Source organism: Macaca nemestrina, chromosome 14 (genome assembly GCF_043159975.1).
Source record: "Macaca nemestrina isolate mMacNem1 chromosome 14, mMacNem.hap1, whole genome shotgun sequence".
NCBI lineage: Eukaryota > Metazoa > Chordata > Mammalia > Primates > Cercopithecidae > Macaca > Macaca nemestrina.
In genome coordinates, this window is record NC_092138.1 from 3,815,095 (window position 1) to 3,839,213 (window position 24,119).

The 24,119-nt window shown below is 40.3% G+C and overlaps 1 protein-coding gene and 1 pseudogene across 7 annotated transcripts in view; both read left to right on the forward strand.

Annotated features, from left to right (window-relative positions):
* The window catches only part of LOC105498900 (zinc finger protein 484), a 137,821-nt gene extending 117,384 nt beyond the window's left edge, over window positions 1-20,437 (forward strand). For 6 of the 7 annotated variants that reach the window (XM_011771283.3, XM_071077506.1, XM_071077505.1 and 3 more), the window contains 3 exons: window positions 1,987-2,113; window positions 2,401-2,493; window positions 10,151-20,437. In XM_011771283.3, the coding sequence (XP_011769585.2) occupies window positions 1,987-2,113; window positions 2,401-2,493; window positions 10,151-12,471 (2,541 nt within the window). In that variant the 3' untranslated portion in view covers window positions 12,472-20,437. Of the gene's footprint in view, window positions 1-1,986; window positions 2,114-2,400; window positions 2,494-4,229; window positions 4,740-10,150 lie in introns of those variants that run through there. The other variant, XM_011771288.3, reaches the window with a different exon arrangement.
* Window positions 20,438-20,570: 133 nt separating this feature from the next.
* On the forward strand, window positions 20,571-21,783 carry LOC105498895 (elongation factor 1-delta-like; annotated as a pseudogene).
* Window positions 21,784-24,119: the final 2,336 nt, after the last annotated feature.

A 24,119-nucleotide genomic window follows, 5' to 3' on the forward strand; every position in this document is an offset into this window, starting at 1 on the left:
TTTTGAATTTCCATTTGATTCTTTATTATAAAAACCAATTCTCTAAAGATAGTCATCTTTTCATCTAATTCCCGTTCTCTGTGTGACTGTTTCTATTGAATTTTTTCCTTCTCTGATTTTGGATATGTGGTCCTATCTTTTTGTTTGTTTGTTTGTTTGTTTTAAACACTGTGTATAAAAAGTTGTAGGCAGGGCTCATACCTGGGAGACTGAAGCAGGCGGATCACTTGAGCTCAAGAGTTCCAGACCAGCCTGGGCAACATGGCAAAACCCATCTCTACAAAAGATAGAGAAATTAGCTGGGCATGGTAGCATAAGCTTGTAGTTCCAGATACTTGCAGGGCTGAGACAGGAGGATTGCTTGAGCCCAGGTCGAGGCTGCAGCGAGCCGTGTTTGTGCCACTGCACTTCAGCCTGGATGACAGAGCAAGACCCTGTCTAAGAAGAAAAAAAAGAAGAAAAGTTGAACAGGATCTGGTCTGGATGGTGTTATCTTTCTCCACAGAGGATTCGTCTTTCCTTATGTCAGCAAAAGGAGGGAAGGGAGAACATGTACATCCAGTCAGGGACAGTGTTGAATCAAGGCTGGGTTGAAGCTCTGCTAAGACTCAGTTTACCTCTGGATAACCTTGGCTACTGAGAATCTTCAGCTGAGAGTCCTTTTGTCCTCTAAAGACCCTCCTCCTGATAGATGCCCAACTATTTTCTTAACAGATACCAGACTTTTGCTTTGCTCTTCAAAGGCTGTTTGCTTACAGTTTTAGTCTTCTGCCCTATATACCCTAGAATTCAGTAAATATCCTGAGGGGAAAATGGCCATGTGTTTGAGTTATGTTAGTTTCTGTGTTAACCAGCTGCAGCCTTCCACTGCATTCTCCAGTAGACAGGACAAAACGAGAATCCAGCTTTTGTCCACACCCAGAATTGGTAAATGCTCCCACTGTCCAAGTGACTGAATAAGTCAGCTTCAATCTTCAGTATTCTCTCCTCTCCAGTCTTAGCGCCTATATTTCTTGTTACCTCAGCAGCTTTCCAGTGCTTTGAAACAGATGATTTCAAGTATTGCATCTGGCATTTACAGTTCATTCTTGAAAGAAGCACTGGACTGCCAAGCTATTGCATCCCATCTGGAAATGGCAGTGCCAAAAAAGAGCCCTCCCCTTCATACACCACACAGTTTACCATTTAAAGTGTACCATGTATTGATTTTTAGTATATTCACTCAGTTATACAACCATCATTATAGTCAATTTTAGACATTTTCTTTATCATCCTGATGGGTGTGAGGTAGTATTTGTAGTTTTAATTTGCATGTCCCTACTGATTAATGATGTTGAGCATCTTTTCATATGCTTGTTGACTATGTGTATATCTTCCTTGTAGAAATGTCTATTTAAGCTTTTTACCCATTTTTAAAATTATGTTGTTCATTGTCGTTGAGTTGTAGAGGTTCTTTATAGTATATTGTATATCACATACACTATGGAATACTTTGCAGCCATAAAAAAGGATGAGTTCATGTCCTTTGTAGGGATATAGATGAAGCTGGAAACCATCATTTTCAGCAAACTGTCACAGGGACAAAAAACCAAACACCACATGTTCTCACTCATAGGTGGGAATTGAACAATGAGATCACTTGGACACAGGAAGGGGAACATCACAGACCGGGGCCTGTTGTGGGGTGGGGGGAGTGGGGAGGGATAGCATTAGGAGATACACCTAATGTAAATGATGAGTTAATGGGTGCAGCACACCAACATGGCACATGTATACATGTGTAACAAACCTGCATGTTGTGCATATGTACCCTAGAACTTAAAGTATAATTTTAAAAAAATAGTTAAACTAAGCTAAATGTAGAATAAAAGATATTCTAGACCTGCTCTAAAAATAAAAAAATAAAAAATAAGGTCCTGTCTTGTTTCCATTCTGTAATCTTGATCCTTCACATTGAAAGGGTTTTTTTTTTTCCCCCCCCCACAGGAATCAGTGTCATTCAAGGACGTAACTGTAGACTTCAGTAGGGATGAGTGGCAACAATTAGACCTTGCTCAGAAAAGCCTGTACAGAGAAGTGATGCTGGAAAACTATTTCAACTTGATCTCAGTGGGTAAGCGCAGCTCTGCTGGGTACACAGTAGACAGCACCTAATTGAGTATATATTTTTTTCTCAGTAGAATTGCTGAAGTCTGTTTTCTGAGGTATGTGGGACTTCTAAAGACTGCAGGACATCTAAAGTGTGTAATGGTTTTGTCCTTATTTTGTCCCATGTTCTTAATAATCTCTTTTGGGTCGTGTGAATATTCCTCTGTTCCCAGTGAACTTTTTTGGAAAACAAATGGAATGCTTCATTGTATGGCCTCTGAAACCAAGTCCTCTATCATCTCCTGTTAACAGGATGTCAAGTTCCCAAACCAGAAGTCATCTTCAGCTTGGAACAAGAAGAGCCATGTATGTTGGATGGTGAGATCTCCGGTCAGAGCCATCCAGGTGAGAAGGGAACCAAGAGCATGGCAGACAGTATGACTCAGCTGTATTTGTACTGGGAGAGGCTGTGCACAACTTTGCACAACTTTGCTGTGTCATTAATATGACTTTTAGAACTGCTTGGATAGAGCAGTTATTAGACAAGGACCCTTGGATATCTAAATGCTAACCCCACTTAAGATCCCTTCTCATATCAATGCCTTCTTCTTTGCTTGGCTTTTTAGGAGGGAATGTGCTACAATTACTGGTTATTTGGATCATGTCACACCCTACTTTCTAGGGTCCTGCTTTCTTGCTTTTTTCTCTCTTTCCCTAGAAAAGTTTTATTCTTTCTACCTCCATCAGGGTCTTAGATCATTTCCTTATGCATTCAAATACTTATAGATCTACCTTCTTAAAAAATTACTGTGCATTACAACTTCAGTTCCTGCTGTTTCTTCTCATTTTGTCTCTTTCCCCTAAGTACCTCAGAATTGTCATCTAGAGATGGGCTTATCTGAAGTCCCCCCATGCCTCTTCTCTAACTGTTGATTTTGAGGGTACCATTGACATTTTATTCCTACTTGGCTAGTGCAACACAACACCGACTTGATCTTTCTAATTTATTTATTTTCATATCTTACAAAAAGTTTTTTTAATCTCATGTACAGGTATATCCTGTACAGAAGATTGAGTTAATAATTATAGCCTTAGTTTTTAGTCAATATCATCATCAGTGTGTTTAAGGCTCTCCTCTTATTTTATTTATTCTTTTTAATCCTCAGTCTCCATACTCATTTTTATCCTTCCAAGAGGCAACTGTTCTAATATATTTAACATGTTTTGCCATTTATGCTTAAATTTGTGGGATATTTGTAAAATCTGAGTTGTTAGCATTGTTAATTTGTAGAAATGGTAGGTACTATATTATATATCCTACTCAGTTTTTTTTTCTCAAATTGGTCCATGTTGCAATGCATTTTTCTAATTTCTACATATCGTTCTGTAGTGCACATATATACCACATTTTACTTGTCCAGTTTTTCAGCTACTACAAACAGTACCGCAATACGTTTCTTCATGAATTATTCTTATTGGAAATGAGAATTTCTTTTTTTTTTCCTTTTTTTTTTTTTTTTTTTCTGAGATGGAGTCTTACTCTGACCCCCAGGCTGGAGTGCAGTGGCGCAATCTCGGCTCACTGCAAGCTCCGCCTCCCGGGTTCATACCATTCTCCTGCCTCAGCCTCCCGAGTAGCTGGGACTACAGGCGCCGCCACCACGCCTGGCTAATTTTTTGTATTTTTAGTAGAGATGGGGTTTCACCATGTTCACCAGGATGGTCTCGATCTACTGACCTCGTGATCCGCCCGCCTCGGCCTCCCAAAGTGCTGGGATTACAGGCGTGAGCCACCGCGTCCGGCCAGAAATGAGGCTTTCTTAAGGAAGAGGAGTGGGATTGCTTTATCATTGGGCATACTAATACTTAATATGATGAGGTATAAGCACATTATTTTCCAGATTGGCTGTGTCACTCTGTAGTCCCTGGAACTTTGTACAAGGGTATTAGGTTTCCCACATCCCTATCCATACCTAGTGTTATCCAAATTTTTAATAATTTGGCTAATCTGATGGGTTTTAATTTCTAATTATTATTTAATTTATATTTCCTAATAAAATACTTTGAACATCTCATTCTGTATCCTTCATTTTTGATGTTCAACTGCTGACATTTTCTTTTTTTTTTTTTTTTTTATACAGAGTCTCGCTCTGTTGCCCAGCCTGTTGTGCAGTGGTGCAGTCTCGGCTCACTGCAAGCTCCGCCTCCCGGGTTCACGCCATTCTCCTGCCTCAGCCTCCCGAGTAGCTGGGACTACAGGCGCCCGCCACCACGCCCGGCTAATTTTTTGTATTTTTAGTAGAGACGGAGTTTCACCGTGTTAGCCAGGATGGTCTCGATCTCCTGACCTTGTGATTCGCCCGCCTCGGCCTCCCAAAGTGCTGGGATTACAGGCGTGAGCCACCGCGCCCGGCCTCAACTGCTGACAGTTTCTAAGCCTCACCCCTCTCTCTTTTTTTCTCCCCACACCTGGACAAACTGAGAACAAAAGCCCATGTATTCTCTCCAGTGGTGCTGGGAAGTTCCAACTACATAAGGGAATCGTTAGCCGAGCCCCACCACCCCTGCTATAAACCCCAAGACAGTCCTTTCCTTGCTCACTCTAGCCCCATCTGGACCTGCTTGGAGCTGTCCCCAGAAAGCCTCATTATGTGAGTAATGAGTCTTTTTATACCCTCTTATTGTGTGTGTCTCATCATCACTCTTGACATCTGAACCAAGTTTGGGATGGGGTCCATTTCTCCTTGCAGGTCATTTACAGCTGGGGCAGTGAGCAGGATGTCAAGGCAATGATCACCCCCACAGGGGTCTTTCTTCTCTTCCCAACTGGTTATACTACCTGCTGGCAAGTAAGCACTTTGCCTCTGTCCCATACATAACTAACCTACATTAGAAGTTATCATGGACATTTAGAGGCAGGTGTAAGGACTTTGGGTCCTCCTTAAAGTTGCCCAGGGCCATGTGTCTCAGCCCAGACCTATCTATGTCTCAGATTATGTGTCTCAGCTGCAGCATAAGCTCTGAGTGATAACTGGCTCATGGGAACAACTTTTACTCTAAAACTGTTATTTGTGTGTCTCAGTCAGGCGTTGGCCCTGTTGTATACAGCACTCAGGGGAAAGACCAATACTGTCTGCATATAAGGGTCTGGCTGTTTGTGTGAAGGAAGACAAGATACAATGTAGCATGCCAAAAGCAGGTGGCTTGCCTTTCAAAATGTTGGCATCTTCTCTTGGGTTTTTTACTTTTCCCTCTAATCTATCTTCTCAGATAATTCAAAATATCATCTTGGAGTTTTTTACTTTTCCCTCTAATCCATCTCTCAGATAATTGATTCTGCTTTTCTAGTTATTTTTCTCATTTAGAAAAGCCTCTTTCTTACCTCCCAGTCATATCACCTACAACCATGTCTATATTTTCTCATGTCTCAATTATTCTAATCCTATTTGTGATAATCCCATTTTTTCTTTTTCACTATTTCATCTCAGATGCTGCTGATAGATTTCACTACTTAAAACATTGTGTGCTGTGTTTATCCTGTCACAGCTACGTGGAACAAAACTAAAGTTACTACTTAATATCTAACATGTGACAGATTCTCCTCTCAGTAGGTTTGTAAGCTAGAGAAAGAATATGGCCTCCTATCTGCAATTCACATTTGTGCCTGTTTTCCATAACCATTTCTACCCCATGCTATTCTTTCATTCTCCCTCTTCATTGAGCCCTTTGATTATTATGCTATCTATCTGCGTATTCAAATAATACACGTATTTTGGCTGGGCACAGTGGTTCATGCCTGTAATCCCAGCACTTTGGGAGGCCGAGGTGGGTGGACCACCTGAGGTCAGGAGTTTGAGACCAATATGGCCAACATGGCGAAACCCCATCTCTACTAAAAGTGCGAAAATTAGCCAGGCGAGGTGGCAGGTGCCTATAATCCCAGCTACTCAGGAGGCTGAGGCAGGAGAATCACTTGAACCCGGGAGATGGAGGTTGCAGTGAGCCGAGATGACGCCACTGCACTCCAGCCTGGGTGACAAGAACGACACTCCGTCTCAAAAAACAAAGCAAAAAAAGGCTTGGCGTGGGGGCTCATGCCTGTAATCCCAGCACTTTGGGAGGCCCAGGCAGGCGGATCACAAGGTCAGGAGATTGAGACCATCCTGGCTACACGGTGAAACCCCGTCTCTACTAAAAATACAAAAAAAGAAAAAAAAATTAGCCGGACATAGTGGCAGGCGCCTGAAGTCCCAGCTACTCAGGAGGCTGAGGCAGGAGAATGGCGTGAACCCGGGAGGCGGAGCTTGCAGTGAGCTGAGAGCCCGCCACTGCACTCCAGCCTGGGTGACAGAGTGAGACTCCATCTTAATAATAATAATAATAATACACATATTTTGTGCTCAGCTTTCACTTACTCCTTGAATTGGACCTATTCAGAGAAACCTACATTAAATTATGTGATAACTGAGTATTTTACCCTTGTACATTAAAAAGCAAAGTTTCTGTACAAAATAGTGAAATTAAACTCCTGAATTTGTGTTATAAGAAGAGGAGGTCGTTTTGCTCTATTTCAGAAAGACTTTAAAATTTTTCTTCTAGGAGCAATTCAAAGGGCTAGAAAAACTAATTCGAAAGAGAGGGTAACTGCATGAAATCTTGAAAATTTCAATCTTTGTGCATTACACATTTGTTAACATGCACATCTATGCCAATTCAAATATAAATATGAGCGGTTCAAAGTATCTTTTTGTTGTTTATTTTTAAGTTAAAAGAGAGCCTCTCTGGAGTTGTGGTGAAATTTGAAATTAGCGTTTAAAGCAGAGAACCCCAAATGATTAATGAAGAACAATGAATTTTGAATAGAAACAAAAGATCAGAAAAAGGAAGCTTAAATGGAGAAAATGAAAAGACTGTATGTCTGGGTTCATTGATAAAATAGACTGCAGTGACTAATGGAAAGATGTGTGTTAGTCCCTTTTCTGTGGCCACAACACTGGGCAACTCTGTTTCCATGGCTGTTCAGGAGGAAAGTTTCTAGAAAGTCATTGTACCACCATCCCCTAGGGCAAGGGCTGACAATTTTTTGTAAAGGCACAAAAGTGAATAGGCTCTGTGGACCATATGGCTGCTGTCACAACGACTCATTTCTGCAGTTGTAGCCCCAAAGCAGCTATAGACAATGCATCAATGAATGGGTGTGGCTGTGTTTCAATAAAAACTTTATGGACACTGAAATTTGAATTTCATATAATTTTCACATGTTGTGAAGTAGTATTCTTCTTTCGATTAATTTTTTGACCATTTAAAAATGTAAAAGCCATTGTTAGCTTTTGGGTAGAGGCCTGGATTTGGCCCAAGGGCTTCACTGTTCCGACCTCTGCCCTAGGGCATTGCCAGCTTCATAGAACTGGGTGCTGCCAAGTGAGAATATACTGGTGGGAAAAGAAGAGGTTTGTGGGAGACAAACCCACTTTCTTAAGACATTGGCCTTATCACTCCCACTGATTAGTGAAAAAGAGTTACTCAGTCCCACCTAGTGACAAATGAAGCTGGACAAACCTAGTATTGTGAGGCAGCCATGTGCTTGGCTACAAGCTTAATATCGTGAAGGAAAGGCACAGGTTTGATGAACAGCTTTCAGTCTCCTCCTCTGATGTCTGGTTCTTTCCTGTTATGTCTTCTACCAGATGCATTTATCACATCAGTACCCCAAACCAGGGATGAGGAATTCAACTATAGGCCAGACACGGTGGCTCATACCTGTAAACCCAGCACCTTGGGAGGCTGAGGTGGGCAGATCACTTGAGGTCAGGAGTTTGAGACCACCCTGGCCAACATGGTGAAACCCCACCTCTACCAAAAATACAAAAATTTGTATTTTTACAAATACATGTATGGTGGCACATGCCTGTAGTCCCAGCTACTCATGTGGCTAAGGCAGGAGAATTGCTTGAACCCGGAAGGTGGAGGTTGCAGTGAGCTGAGATCTTGCCGTTGCACTCCAGCCACTCCAGCCTGGGTGATAGAGTGAGACTCCACCTCAAAAGAAAATAGACCAGTTGTTACATAGAGTTGATTCAAGGCAAACACAGAGAAATGAGAGAGGCTATATAAATCTAACAAATGTATAGAAATTTTACTGTTTGGCCAAGTTAGGATTACTAAGATATTGTAATTTTACTATAAACATAAACACATTGGTATTTAGGGCACAGTGGATCATAGGGAAAAGAGAAAACAGGAAGATTGTGAGGATTTACGGATTAAGGATAAGAATCTAGACTCAGAAATACTTCTTTTCACAGAGTTTGTCACTTCGTTCTCCTGACACCTCACTCACCATGTAGTTCTACTACATTTGCACTGAATTGGAATCTCTTCTTCCCCAGTTACTAAACATTTGATTTGGGCAAATTACTAAACTCTTCTATGGCTTAGTGTCCTCATCTGTAAACTAGAAACAATAATAATACCAACAGCAAAGGGTTGCGATAAAGTGCTTTTTGTTTTTGTTTTTAAGAGACAGGGTCTCGGCTTGGCCTGCTGGCTCACGCCTGTAATCCCAACACTTTGTGAGGCCGAGGTGGACAGATACTTGAGGTCAGGAGTTCAAGACCAGCCTGGCCAACATGGTGAATCCCTATCTCTACTAAAAATACAAAAATTAACCAGGCCTGGTGGCACGTGCCTATAGTTCCAGCCACTCATGAGGCTGAGGCATGAGAATCCCTTGAACTCAGGAAGTGGAGGTTGCAGTGAGCTCCGATCACGCCATTACACTCTAGCCTGAGCAACAGAGTGAGACTCTGTCTTAAAAAAGAAAAAAAAAAAAGAGAGAGAGAGACAGGGTCCCACTCTGTCACTCAGGCTGGAGTGTAATGGTGCAATCAGAGCTCACTGCAGCTTCAAACACCGGGGCTCAAGTGATCCTCCTGCTTCAGCCTCCTGAGTAGCTGGGACTATAGGCATGTGTCACTAGGTCCACCCAATTTTTTTTTTTTTTTCTGTAGAGTTGGGGGTCTCACTATGTTGCCCAGGCAGGTCTCAAACTCCTGCGCTCAAGCAGTCCTTTCATCTCAGCCTCCTACAGTGCTGGGATTACAGGCATGAACCACCACACCTGGCTATGATAAAGTATAAGTGAATTAATATAGAACTTAGAACAGCACATCTAAATGATATTGTTTATCATGTCATAAATGTAATGTATTAATGTTATTACTCTACATCATTGTATTACATATTATATACAAATGAGTTATTATACCTATATATTTATATATATTTAAAATACTTATGTACATTTGTTATATTTATATCGCCTCTCTCATTTCTCTGTGTTTGCCTTGAATCAACTGTTTTTGGGTTTTTTTGGGTTTTTTTTGGAGGTGGAGTTTCACTCTTGTTGCCCAGGCTGGAGTGCAATGGCGAGATCTCGGCTCGCCACACCCTCTGCCTCCTGGGTTCAAGTGATTCTCCTGCCTTGGCCTCCCAAGTAGCTGGGATTACAGGCATGCACCACCACGCCTGGCTAATTTTGTATTTTTAGTAGAGATGGGGTTTCTCCATGTTGGTCAGGCTGGTCTCAAACTCCCAACCTCAGGTAATCTGCCTGCTTTGGCCTCCCAAAGTGCTGGGATTACAGGTGTGAGCCACTGCACCTGGCCTGAATCAAAGGTCTATTGTATTTTTATTTATTTATTCATTTATTTTGGAGACAGAGTCTTGCTCTGTCACCCAGAGTAGAGTGCAGTGGTGCAATTTCAGCTCACTGCAACCTCTGCCTTCAAGCCATTATCTTGCCTCAGCCACTTGAGCAGCTGGAATTACAGGCATGTGCCACCATGCTTGGCTAATTTTTACTAGAGACAATATTTTTAGTGTTTTTAGCAGAGACAGAGTTTTGCTATGTTGGCCAGGCTGGTCTCAAACTCCTGGCCTCAAGTGATCTGCCCACCTCAGCCTCCCAAAGTGCTGGGATTACAGGCATGAGCCACCGCACCTGGCCTTATTTTCTGTTCATTGTTCTTTTTGTCAGTCTTATCTTTTCTTTCTTTTTTAGATGGGGACATTGGTTTTGGACCTTTACAACAGAGAATGTCTGAAGAAATTTCTTTCCAGTCTGAGATTAATATTAATCTCTTCAAAAGAGATGACCCATATTCCATTTTAGAAGAAGTGTGGAAAGATGATGAACACACAAGAAAATGTGGAGAAAACCAGAACAAACTTTTAAGTCATGTTGCCTTCATTAACAAGAAAACACTAGCTAACGACAGGGTCTGTGAATATAAGGACATTGGGGAAATAGTTCATGTAAACACACACCTGGTTTCCTCAAGAAAAAGACTTCATAACTGTAACTCATTTGGAAAGAATTTGGAGCCTATTGTAACCTTATATAATAGAAACAATGCAACAGAAAATTCTGATAAGACTATTGGAGATGGTGATATTTTCACTCATATGAATTCTCATACAGAAGTGACGGCTTGTGAATGTAATCAGTGTAGGAAATCTCTGCATCATAAGCAAGCTCTCATTCAACATCAGAAAATTCATACTAGAGAGAGCCTTTGTTTGTTTTCTGACTATGTAAATGTTTTCTCCCCGAAGTCACATGCCTTTGCACATGAGAGCATTTGTACTGAAGAAAAGCAGCATGAATGCCATGAACGTGAGGTAGTCTTCACTCAGAAGTCCCAGCTTGATGGCCGTCAGAGGGTTTATGCAGGAATATGCACTGAATATGAGAAGGATTTTTCCCTCAAGTCAAACCATCAGAAAACTCCTGAGGGGAATTACTATAAATGCAGTGACTATGGAAGAGCCTTTATCCAGAAGTCAGATCTGTTCAGATGCCAGAGAATTCATTCTGGAGAAAAACCCTATGAGTACAGTGAATGTGAGAAAAACCTCTCTCAGAATTCAAACCTTAATATACATAAAAAAATTCATACTAGAGAGAAACACTTTGAATGTACTGAATGTGGAAAAGCTTTCACAAGGAAATCAACACTAAGTATGCATCAGAAAATCCATACAGGAGAAAAACCTTATGTATGTACTGAATGTGGGAAGGCCTTTATCCGGAAGTCACATTTTATCACACATGAAAGAATTCATACTGGAGAAAAACCCTATGAATGCAGTGACTGTGGAAAATCCTTTATTAAAAAATCACAACTCCATGTGCATCAGCGAATTCACACAGGAGAGAATCCCTTTATATGTTCAGAATGTGGGAAGGTCTTCACTCACAAGACAAATCTCATTATACACCAGAAAATCCACACAGGAGAAAGACCCTATATATGTACTGTATGTGGTAAGGCCTTTACTGACAGGTCAAATCTCATTAAGCACCAAAAAATTCATACTGGAGAGAAACCTTATAAATGCAGCGACTGTGGAAAATCATTCACCTGGAAGTCACGGCTCAGGATACATCAGAAGTGTCATACTGGAGAGAGACATTATGAATGCAGTGAATGTGGGAAAGCCTTCATTCAGAAGTCAACACTAAGTATGCACCAGAGAATTCATAGAGGGGAAAAACCATATGTTTGCACTGAATGTGGTAAGGCCTTCTTCCACAAATCCCATTTTATTACACATGAGAGAATTCATACTGGAGAGAAACCCTATGAATGCAGTATTTGTGGGAAATCCTTCACTAAGAAATCACAACTCCATGTACATCAGCAGATTCACACAGGAGAGAAACCCTATAGATGTGCTGAGTGTGGAAAGGCTTTTACTGACAGATCAAATCTTTTTACACACCAGAAAATTCACACTGGAGAGAAACCTTATAAATGTAGTGATTGTGGGAAAGCCTTCACTCGGAAGTCCGGTCTCCACATACATCAGCAATCCCATACTGGAGAAAGGCATTATGAGTGCAGTGAATGTGGGAAAGCCTTTGCAAGAAAATCAACACTAATTATGCATCAGAGAATTCATACTGGAGAGAAACCCTATATTTGTACTGAATGTGGGAAATCCTTCATCCAGAAGTCACACTTAAATAGACACAGGAGAATTCATACTGGAGAGAAACCCTATGAATGCAGTGACTGTGGGAAGTCTTTCATTAAGAAATCACAACTCCATGAGCATCATCGAATTCACACAGGAGAGAAACCATATATATGTGCTGAGTGTGGAAAGGCCTTCACCATCAGATCAAATCTTATTAAACACCAGAAAATTCATACTAAACAGAAACCCTATAAGTGCAGTGACTTGAGGAAAGCCTTAAACTGGAAGCCACAACTCAGTATGCCTCAGAAATCTGACACTGGGGAGGTAGAGTGCTCAATGCTACAATTATGGTGTGGGGACTCAGGAGGTGACCAAGGCCAACTTTCTTCTGTCTAGTTAGAATTATGAACATCTGGATCATACAGCCGATGTGCAGTTATGCATATGGGGAGACACTTTTGAGAGTGTTTAAGCATTGTATAGTGGCCATCTTTGGTTATTTGATATTGGTATTGTCAAGCTCCTGCAAATAATAGTAAATGTGCAAGGAGATGATTTGCAGTCTTTCTTGTTTCACTTTTTGAGCAAACAGTTTTATCAATTCAGGGCTGTTGAGTTTTTCATGTTCTGGGTACCAAAACTATTCAATATTGACCCCAAAAAATTCATTAATGAGTAGAGTGATAAGATAATTTTACATTGTCTAAGCAGCCTAAGGACACTGAGATCAAGGCTAAAGGAGGGCAGTTCAGGTCTATAATGAAAATGGATCGGCAGTTTTTGTGAAAACACTAAAGACAGAAAGGAAGGACTCTACTTTTTTAAAATTTTCTTTGGGAAGTCACCATTATATATTGTTATATCTGTTGGTGTATGCTGGGGCAGAAGTTAGCCAAGAGGTCTGAAATTACTCTTTGCCTATTTCTCAAAAGTCTATTTCCCCAGTGATGTAAGCAACAGCGCCCTAACTACTTATTACCTTAGAACTAGCGCTAAGATCATGGAACTTAGCTACAGGGACCCAGATCTAGATAGCAGCACTTTAGATCCTCAGCTTTGACCACAGAAACGTGCACTTTTTTGATGTTGTTGTTACCAACTCCTGTTTGAAAAATAGAACAAATTAAGAAAATGGATATCAAATCCTAAAATCTTTCCCACTAATTTTGTTAGTACATTCTCTACATGTTTGTTACTTGCTAGATTACCATTTACTTAGAAGATAAAATGTAGTTGAACATTTGGAAGGCTTCTCCTTTTATCTCCTCACAGTCTCTACAAACTAATCTTAATTTTGTTTTTCAGATTCTCTGTATTTGAGTAGACTTCTTTTCTTCTATCAAATACTAAAAGAAGTGTGTTGTGATTTTACAAATAATTGTGAATTTGTCTCCTTTAGAGCTACTAATTTTTGCTTTATATTTTTTGTCTTTGATTTTACATACAATTTAGAATTGTTATAATCTTCCTTGTTAATTGACACATTATCATTACTAGATGTTTATTTTTATCTCTAGTAATTTTTGCCTTAAATGTACTATGTCAGATACTAATATAATACACATACAGATTAAAAGCTAATGTAAATTAGTACTAACAACATTTCTGGACAAGGGGAGAAGTTATAACATTAATTTCATTTATTTGTCTCTCATATGGTATTGATGTTGTATATCTGGATTCTGTATATGGTGAACATAGCCAATCATTATTTGAGTCAATAGCCATTTAAATTAACCCACATATTTATCATTTTAATTACTGTTTTATTTTTCCTGTCCTTTAAATTTTCCTCTAGAATTATTTTGCTTGTTACTGAAGAACACCCTTTAGTATTACTTTTACTGTGAGTTTGCTGGTGACAAATTGTTCTTTGTTGGCAGTGTTTTATTTTGCCTTCATTTTTGAGGGATACTTTTACTGAATATAGAATTCTAAGTTGAAAGTTGTTTTCTGTTAGTATTTTGATGATATTTTATTTTGGTCTGTCTTTTATCATTTTGTTGAGAAGTAAGCTTTATATAATTACCTTTGCAGGCAATCTGCTTTTCTGTCTCCTTTGAAATTTATCTGTTTGCCTTTGTTTTTTAACAGTTGCACATTGATATGCCTAGGTGTATTTATCTTCCTTGGGGTTTATAATATTTTTTAAATCTGTGGCTTAGTGGTTTTGGTGTGTGTGTGTGCGCATGTGCACACACGTGCATTTGGGGAAATTCCTAGCTATTATCGATTCAAATTATGCATCTGCCTCATTCTCTTTCTCTGTTTCTTTTAGGGATAGCCTTATTACCTAGATCTCCTGTTGGCCTGTTTTCTAATGGTTATTTTTCTTGAGTTTTGCTGATGTCCTGTGTCCTTATATGGTGATTTTTATATCACTTGCCAGACAATATATATTAAAATTGTAGAGGTAATAAGATGGTCTGGATAATATCTTCTTCCAGAGAGGATTTGCCATAGCTTCTAACATAGCTTCTTAGGCTAGGATCAGTAGTAATCCCTGATTGCCTTTATGCAGTCATGTATTAAGATTATTTGAAACTGGTCTTGAGTCTCTGGAAGACTCATCTTATTATATGTTCAGAATGTGAACATATAAACCTTATTTCTAGGATACTTTTAGGACTTAGGAGTTTGGGAGGTACGTCAGGCCCCTCCTCTTTGGAAAGACTTGAATTCTAGTATTTCTTCTTCGGTCACTTGAATTTGTCAAAAATTCTCTCCAGCCTCTCTTGCCCAGTATTTGCCTTCAGAATTAGCAAATACCTCTTGGTAATAAACAGTTTCAGACATTATGTCCCAAATTTCAGACATTATGTCTTATCTCCAATTTTATTCCTGCAATTTCTCATTGCCGTGGTAGCTTTCTTTATGCCTTCAGAAAATTAAATGTGTTTAATATTTTCATCCACCTTTTTTAGTTCTCAGAGGAAGTACTAGTCTGTACCACTTGCTCTGCCACTGGCAGATGTTTTCAATTTGTTGAGATAGCTATTTATATTTAAGAAGTATCAAGACCAAAACTATGTTTTCTTACTTTCCAAAATTACTGACTTGTAAATGAAAATGCTTAGATGTGCAGCATTACTTTTTCCAATCTTTTGTTGCTAAAAGTCTTAAGGCATTCACTCATTTGTTAAAACCTTTACAAACTTTGATACATAAGAGAAAATTACCTCTGGTGGTTTCAAATTTTATTTTGGTAGCTGCCAAATTTAGCAAATGGAAGAGATTCACTAAAAGCTTCTCAGATGTCTTTTTTAATACTATGGTTTTTCCTTTGTATAATTAATAGAAAATGGGGTTAATGAAGCCTGGTATAGAGTCCAGGGTTTGAAAAATTAACTTAGGAGGATTACTGAGATAGTGATTCTTAACCTTTATTCTCAAGCACATTTTAAAAAATAGAATGTTACACTCCCAAGAAAAAGAAAAAACTATAAAAGAGCTACTTGACCTTTTGTCAACAAAGTATTAATCTGTAGAAGAAAGAAAGACTTTCTTCTGTGGGATTTCTTGCATCTCAAGGGGCACTTGTGGACTGATTGAGGAATAAAGGGTGGAAAACTGAGCGAATTGGGAGAGCTAAATGTTAAGTAGAATTTAAAGGTCAGTATAGATTGGAGGCATGTGGAATATAGACTTTACTAGGGAGAACACTGTAGGTTTGTATCTCTTCTTTTTTTTTTTTTTTTTTTTTTTTTTGAGACAGAGTCTTGCTCTGTCACCCAGGCTGGAGTGCAATGGCACGCAATCTTGGCTCGCTGCAACCTCCACCTCCTAGGTTCGAGCGATTCTCATGCCTCAGCCTCCCAAGTAGCTGGGATTACAGGCATGCACCACCACGCCCAGTGAATTTTTGTATTTTTAGGAGAGATAGGGTTTCGCCATGTTGGCCAGGCTGGCCATCATGTTGGATGAAGTGATCCACCCACTTCATCCTCTCAAAGTTCTGGGATAACAGGCATGGCTCGGCCAGCCGTTATCTTTTTATGCCAGCACGCTATTATAGTTCATTTGTATTTACAACAAGCTATTTTAAGACAGTTTTACAGTTTAAGTATTTTAATAAAAATGCATTTTATTCTATTTTATTAATTTTAATTTTTTTTTAGTGACAGGGTCTCACGCTGTCACCCCAGGTAGAGTTTAGTGGTATGATCATAGTTCACCACAGCCTTGAACTCCTTGGCTCAAGCAACCTTCCTGCCTTATCCTTCCAAGTAGCTCGGGCCATAGGCGTTTGTCAGTACACCTGGCTTTTTTTTTTGTTTTTCTTGAGACAGAGTTTCCGTTCTTGTTGGCCAGACTGGAGTGCAATGGTGCAACCTTGGCTCACTGCAACCTCTGCCTCCCGGGTTCAGGCGATTCTCCTGCCTCAGCCTCCCAAGTAGCTGGGACTATAGGCATACACCACTACACCCAGCTAATTTTTTTTTGTATTTTTAGTAGAGACAGGGTTTCACCATGTTGGTCAGGCTGGTCTCGAACTCCTGACCTCAGGTGATTCACCCGCCTCAGCCTCCCAAAGTGCTAGGATTACAGGTGTGAGCTACCATGCCTGGCCCTTTTTTTTTTTTTTTTTTTTTTTTGGTAGAGATGAGGCCTCACTTTGCTTTGTTCCCCAGGCTGGTCTCAAACTCCTGGTTTCAAGCAGTCCTCCCACCTTGGCCTCCCAAGGTACTGGGATTACAGATGTGAGCCACTGCACCTAGCCAAAAATGCATTTTAAATTAATTTTTAAAAAGTGAATCATACTGTGTATTCAGAAAATAAAAGAAAACATACACTCAAACATTTACTTATGCATCAGATAGTTCATAGGGGATAATAATTTTCTGTTTGTACTAAATGTGGGTAGGGTTTTCTTTACAAGTCATACTTCATTATATATCAGAAAATGAATGCTGGAGAGAAACTTTATGAATATGATGACTAGGAAGTCTTCCACTGAAAAGTTAGTGACGTGAACATAACTAAATTCACACATGAGAAAAAAATAATAATTCAAATCCCATCATACACTCAAAACACCATTTGGAGAACAAAGCCTGTAAGAACACTAACTGGAAAACACTTCACCTGCAATTTATCAGAAAGTTTCTACCAGAAGGAGACAACGTTAAGAGCAAATGTGGGAGTAGCTTCACACAGAAATCAGTTTTTAGTATTCTTCAGTATTTACACATGAGGGAAACTGTATTTCTTGAAAGTGAGAAAGCCTTTTCACAGAAGTCAGAACGAGTTTTAAATGACTCATATACTACAGAGAAGCCCTGTGATTATTGTACATTATATATTGTATATGGAAAAATCTTTGTCCATGAGTCACACCTTACTGTATACCAGACAAGTAATTGATAAAAATACGTTTTGTAAGAATACATCATTTTATTAAATGCCATAACATTCAAGTAGAAAAGAAGCTCTATTTGGTACATTGGAAAAGGTCTTCCTATAGAAGCAGATTTCATAATAAATATAATTCATTTTTTTTACTGATTTAACTTTAAGCCCATGTCTCAAACCAGTGGAGAAAAACAGACCATGAAACACTTGCCTTTCTTTTTATTAAAATAGTTACATACACACATATGTATATATATATATAACATGGCATAAATGTGACTTTATTTACTTTAGAGACTGTTTCAATCTGTTGCCCAGGCACCCAGGTGGGAGTCCAGTGGCACAATCCTGGCTCACTGCAGCCTCGACCCCCAGGCTCAAGTGATCCTCCTGCCTTAGCCTGTTGAGTAGCTGGGAGTACAGCCACACGCCACCACACCTGCTAATTTTTCTAGTTTTTGTAGAGATGAGGTCTTGCTGTGTTTCCCAGGTCAGTCTCAAACTCCTGGCCTCAAGCAGTCTTCCTGCCTAGCCTCCCAAAGTGCTGAGATTACCGGCGTGAGCCACCATGCCTGACCTAACTAACTTTTATAATGTATTTTATGTCTTCTTGATTTTTGTACTTCCATTCATAGCATTTCCAGGCACTCCAACAGTCTGTCAACAGATAATGCTAATCAACTTGATATTTTTCTCTATATTCACAATCACATACAGTCACATTAATATGTCATCTGTGTCATATATTAGTGTGTGTGACTTCATTGTCATACATAAGAGGGATTGTGTACTCATTTTTGCACCTTTTACACTTAACGATTTTTAGCTAGCTGAAAAGACTCCATGGTGTGGACGTACCATAATATTTTGACCATACTGCCATTAGTTATTCACATTTTTTCATTAGGAGAAATAATCTTTTATAACTATACTTGAGAGATTATTGGACAAGGACAGTCATGCCCTTACCTACTGGAAATTATTTTTTTCCGTAGCATCTGCTTGTAGGAGTGGGACTGATCAAATGGTATGTGTTATTTTATTTTAACAGATGTTGCCAAATTTCTTTGTCCCAAGACTAGCTTTTTATGTTTCCAGTACTAGTGTATAAATGTACCTCTTTCCCCCTACTAAAAGTAGCTGTTACTCTTTTTTTGTTTTTTGAGACCGAGTCTTGCTTTATCGCCAGACTGGAGTGCAAAGGTGCAATTTTGGCTCACTGCAACCTCTGCCTCCCGGGTTCAAGCGATTCTCGTGCCTCAGCTTCCCAAGTGGCTGGGATTACAAGCTCCTGCAACCACTTCCGGCTAATTTTTGTATTTTTAGTAGAGATGGATGTTGGCCAGGATGGTCTCAAACTCCTGACCTCAAATGATCCACCTGCCTTGGCCTCCCAAAGTGCTGGGATTACAGGTGTGAGCCACTGTGCCCAGCTATGGTTACTCTTTAACCTTGAGAAATTTTACAAGTTCCAAGTGATAACTAATTATAATTTGTATATTAATATGCCTCTAAATGTGTCTTGGCCATTTGAATTTACTATTCTATAAATTGCCTTTACAAAGCATTTGTTTATACATTTCTCTTTTTGGATTGTTTATCTTATTAACTTAAAACAGCTTTTTATGTTAAAGGGAGTAACTCTTTTTTTAAAAAACATCTATTCCTTGTCTCGACTTTGCATATGATATTATCCCATTCACATAATTTTATTTGCTACATGTTTATATGTGTATTCTTTTACAGTTTCTGAATTTTTAATCTTAAGACTTAAGCTTCACATATAATATTTTAAAGTGGTCTTCTGGATAGTTTGTGTATCTTTTGGGAAATTTTTGGAAAATGTTGCTTTGCTGAACCAGCATGCAATCCCCAAACTCCTCTCTCATGGCTTACTTTATCTGTTGTTGTTGTTGTTGTTGTTGTTGTTGTTTGTGAGACAGAGTCTCACTATGTCACCAGGCTGGAGTGCAGTGGCGCAATCTCGGCTCACTGCAACCTACGCCTCCCGGGTTCAAGTGATTCTCCTGCCTCAGCCTCCCAAGTAGCTGGGACTACAGGTGCCTGCCACCACGCCCGGCTAATTTTTTGTATTTTTAGTAGCAAAGGGGTTTCACCATGTTGGCCAGGATAGTCTCGATCTCTTGACATTGTGATCTACCCGCCTCAGCTTCTCAAAGTGCTGAGATTATAGGCGTGAGCCACCGCGCCCGGTCTACTTTATCTTTTTTTTTTAATTTAACTTTTAAGTTCAGTGGTACATGTGCAGGTTTGTTACACAGGTAAACCCATATCATGGGTGCTTGTTGTACAGATTATTTCATCACCCAGAACCCATCAGTTATTCTTCCTGATCCTCTCCTTCCTCCCACTCTTCACTCTCCAATAGGCCCTGGTGTGTGTTGTTTCCCTGTTGTGTGTCCATGTGTTCTCATCACTTAGCTCCTATTCATAAGTGAGAACATGTGGTGTTTGGTTATAAGTGAGAATATGTGATGTTTGGTTTTCTGTTCCTGCATTAGTTTGCTAAGGATAATGGCCGTCAGCTCCATCCATATCCCTGCAAAGGACATGATTTCATTCTGTTTAATGGCTGCATAGTATTCCATGATGTATATGTACCACATTTTCTTTATACAGTCTACTATTGATGAGCATTTAGGTTGATTCCATGTCTTTGCTATTGTGAATAGTGCTGTAACCTCATCACCTTCTGAAACTGGTAGCGGCCAAATGACCTGCCTCAGCCCAAGAGAAGCAAAACACTGGTAGATGTATTCTGGGAAAACCTTTATTTCCTAAGAAAAGAGACCGACTTAGCTGTTACCATCAATTCCATCCCTCTTCCTGCCTTGTACATTATGCCACCAGCAGTGGTGATCTTTCAACCACCGGGGAAAGGCCCAAAGATTCACCAACACTGGTCCTGATGTTATTGACTCAAAAGTAGCAGCAACTTAACTGCAGACTTTAGCTGTGTGATAAAAATAAACATGTTTGGCATAAACCATTCTATTTTATGTCTTTCTTATTGCACCCAAAACCATACCTAAACTTACTCAGGCAATGAAATTTATAAAATAATCCATCCTTTTCCTACTAAAATGAAAATATTTTAAAACATTAGTAAACTGAATACCTCACATAAACCCGAGTAAGGTAAAGAGATAAGAGCAAAATTATGTAAGATTTGTAATGAGTGAAAGGAGACATGGATATTGAATCAATTCGTAGGATCAGAAGAGAATACTAGAGTAAATGGGTGATTTCCTAGTAAGATACAACTGATCAAAATTAATAAAACAAAAAAAATAAAATAAGTTAAAAATATCGTTTTCAGAGTCATCATTTAAAATTTACCAGGACTATAGGAAAATATTTTTAAGGTAGTGCGCTTTCCTCAGGCATCCCATGTCCGCCGATTCCTCCTCCCTGGCCGCTGCATCCTTGGCTGGCGTCAGAAAACTGGCTACAAACTTCCTAGTACATAAGTAGATCTGGTAGGACAAGTTCAAATATGACGATGCAGAAAGGAGATTCTACGAGCAGATGAATGGGCCTGTGGCCGGTGCCTCCGGCCAGGAGAACTGCGCCAGCGTGATCCTCCGTGACAGTACGAGAGCCAGAGAGAACATCCCGAAATCCCTGGCCGGAAACTCAGGCCCCGAGGCCTCCAGCGGCCCCTGCGCAGACCACAGCGAGCTCGTCGTCCGGATCTCCAGTCTGAAAGTGAAGAACCAGAGCCTGCGCGGCGTGGTACAGGAGCTGCAGCAGATCATCTCCAAGCTGGAGGCGCGGCTGAAGGTGCTGGGGAAGAGCTCGCCTGGCCACTGGGCCACGGCCCCACAGACCCAGCACATGTCTTCCATGCGCCAAGTGGAGTCCCCGGCCAAGAAGCCAGCCACACCAGCAGGGGATGACGAGGATGATGCCATTGACATGTTTGGCAGCGACAATGAGAAGGGGGACAAGAAGGAGGCACAGCTGCGGGAGGAGCGGCTGCAGCAGTACGTGGAGAGGAAGGCCAAGAAGCCTGCACGGGTGGCCAAATCCTCCATCCTGCTCGATGTCAAGCCTTGGGATGATGAGATGGACATGGCTGGAGGCCTGTGTGCGCTCCATCCAGCTGGACGGGCTGGTCTGGGGGGCCTCCAAGCTGGTGCCCGTGGGCTACGGTATCTGGAAGCTACAGATTCAGTGTGTGGTGGAGGACAAGGTGGGGACAGACTTGCTGGAGGATGAGATCACCAAGTTTGAGGAACACATGCAAAGTGTCGATATCACAGCTTTCAACAAGATCTGAAGCCTGAGTGTGTGTGTGTGCGCGCGTGAGGCCCAGCCACGATTAAAGACTGAGACAGGCAAAAAAAAAAAAAAAAAAAAAAAAAAAAAATTTTAAGGTTACACGTAAATAATGAACTATAAAAGACAGAAATCATAATTTGTAATTTTCAAAATTAAAAACTCTTGTCCTTTGAAAGCACTTAAGGCGAGAAGGAAAGACTCAGAAGGGGAAGAAACAGTTGCAATAAATTTCTGACAAAAGATTTGTTTCCTGAAAATGTAAAGAAATGTATAACCGAATTGTAAAAGGACAACTTAATAAAAATGACAATATACTTCAACAGAGATAATTCATAAAATAAGATATGAAATGGTCAATAAGGCCAAGAAAGGATTTCAACATAAGCCACCAGGGAAATACAAATCAAAACCATAATGAGATACTTCTACACACTCATTAAAATTACTGAAATTAAAATGATTGATAGGACCAAGTGTGGGAAGATGTTGAGCAACTGGAACTCATGTGTGGCAGGTAGGGATGTAAAATGGCACAAAGACTTTGGAAAATACTTTGGCAAATTTTTAAAAAGTTAAACACATAGCTATCATACAACCCAACCATTCTACTCCAGTATTGAACCCAAGTGAAATGAAAACTTATGTCCAAACAAAGACTTGTACATGAATGTTGACAAGACCTTTATTCACAATAGCCTCAAACTGGAAACAACCTACATGTTTATCATCAAGTGAATAGACATAATGTGGTGTATCCATAACTAGAAAACTACTCAGCAATAAAAAGGAACAGACTAATGATAAATGTAACAATATGGATGAATTTCAGTCATTTTGAGTAAAAGATGCCAGACATGAAAGAGTGTTATGTACTATATGGTTGTATTTATATAAAATTCTAGAAATACTAACTAACAGTGAAGTAACAAAATTCAGGCCGGGCGCGGTGGCTCAAGCCTGTAATCCCAGCACTTTGGGAGGCCGAGACGGGGGATCACGAGGTCAGGAGTTCGAGACCATCCTGGCTAACACGGTGAAACCCCGTCTCTACTAAAAAATACAAAAAACTAGCCGGGTGAGGTGGCGGGCGCCTGTAGTCCCAGCTACTCGGGAGGCTGAGGCAGGAGAATGGCGTAAAAACCCGGGAGGCAGAGCTTGCAGTGAGCTGAGATCCGGCCACTGCACTCCAGCCTGGGCGACACAGCGAGACTCCATCTCAAAAAAAAAAAAAAAAAAAATTCAGATTAGCAGTTGCCTGAAGCTAGGGCCAGAGACAGGGATGGCCAGCAAAGAGGTACAAGGAATCTTTTTGAATTGATAAAAATGTTCTGTATTTTTATTGTGTTGGTAGTTTCATGGGTGCACACACTGTTAAAATGAACACTAAATAGGTACAATTATTGTATGTAAATAACATCTTGCTAAAGTTGATTTTTTAAAATACAGAAGATAAGCAGATAGATCCATATCTGAATGTAGTTCATATTTAAAGATCAGATCCGCCGGGCGCGGTGGCTCAAGCCTGTAATCCCAGCACTTTGGGAGGCCGAGGCAGGTGGATCACGAGGTCAGGAGATCGAGACTATCCTGGCTAACATGGTGAAACCCCGTCTCTACTAAAAATACAAAAAACTAGCCGGGCGTGGTGGCGGGCGCCTGTAGTCTCAGCTACTTGGGAGGCTGAGGCGGGAGAATGGCGTGAACCCGGGAGGCGGAGCTTGCAGTGAGCCGAGATCACGCCACTGCACTCCAGCCTGGGAGACGCAGCGAGACTCCATCTCAAAAAAATAAATAAATAAATGAATAAATAAATAAAGATCAGATCATTTTATTAATTGAAATCATTTCAAGTTATAGAGAAATATATACCAATATTTTATTTCTTGTAATTGCTTCATTGCAACTTTAAAATACATCATTACTCTTAGACCATCATAGTAAGTACAGGAAGAAAAAACCAAGAAATTATTGACTTGGGTCATTTATCACCACAGATGCAAAAATTCTAAATAACATTGTGGTGAATACAATATTTAAGTATATTTGAAAATTAGTAATGATTTTAATTCTTAAATTTGAAAGTGATAGACTATCAAGAAATTGAGGTTGGCCAGGCGCGGTGGCTCACGCCTGTAATCCCAGCACTTTGGGAGGCCGAGGCGGGCAGATCATGAGGTCAAGAGATTGAGACCATCCTGGCTAACACAGTGAAACCCCGTCTCTACTAAGAATACAAAAAATTAGCCGGGCGTGGTGGCAGACACCTGTAGTCCCAGCTACTCGGGAGGCTGAGGCAGGAGAATGGCATGAATCTGGGAAGCGGAGCTTGCAGTGAGCCAAGATTGTGCCACTGCACTCCAGCCTGGGCAACAGAGCGAGACTCCATC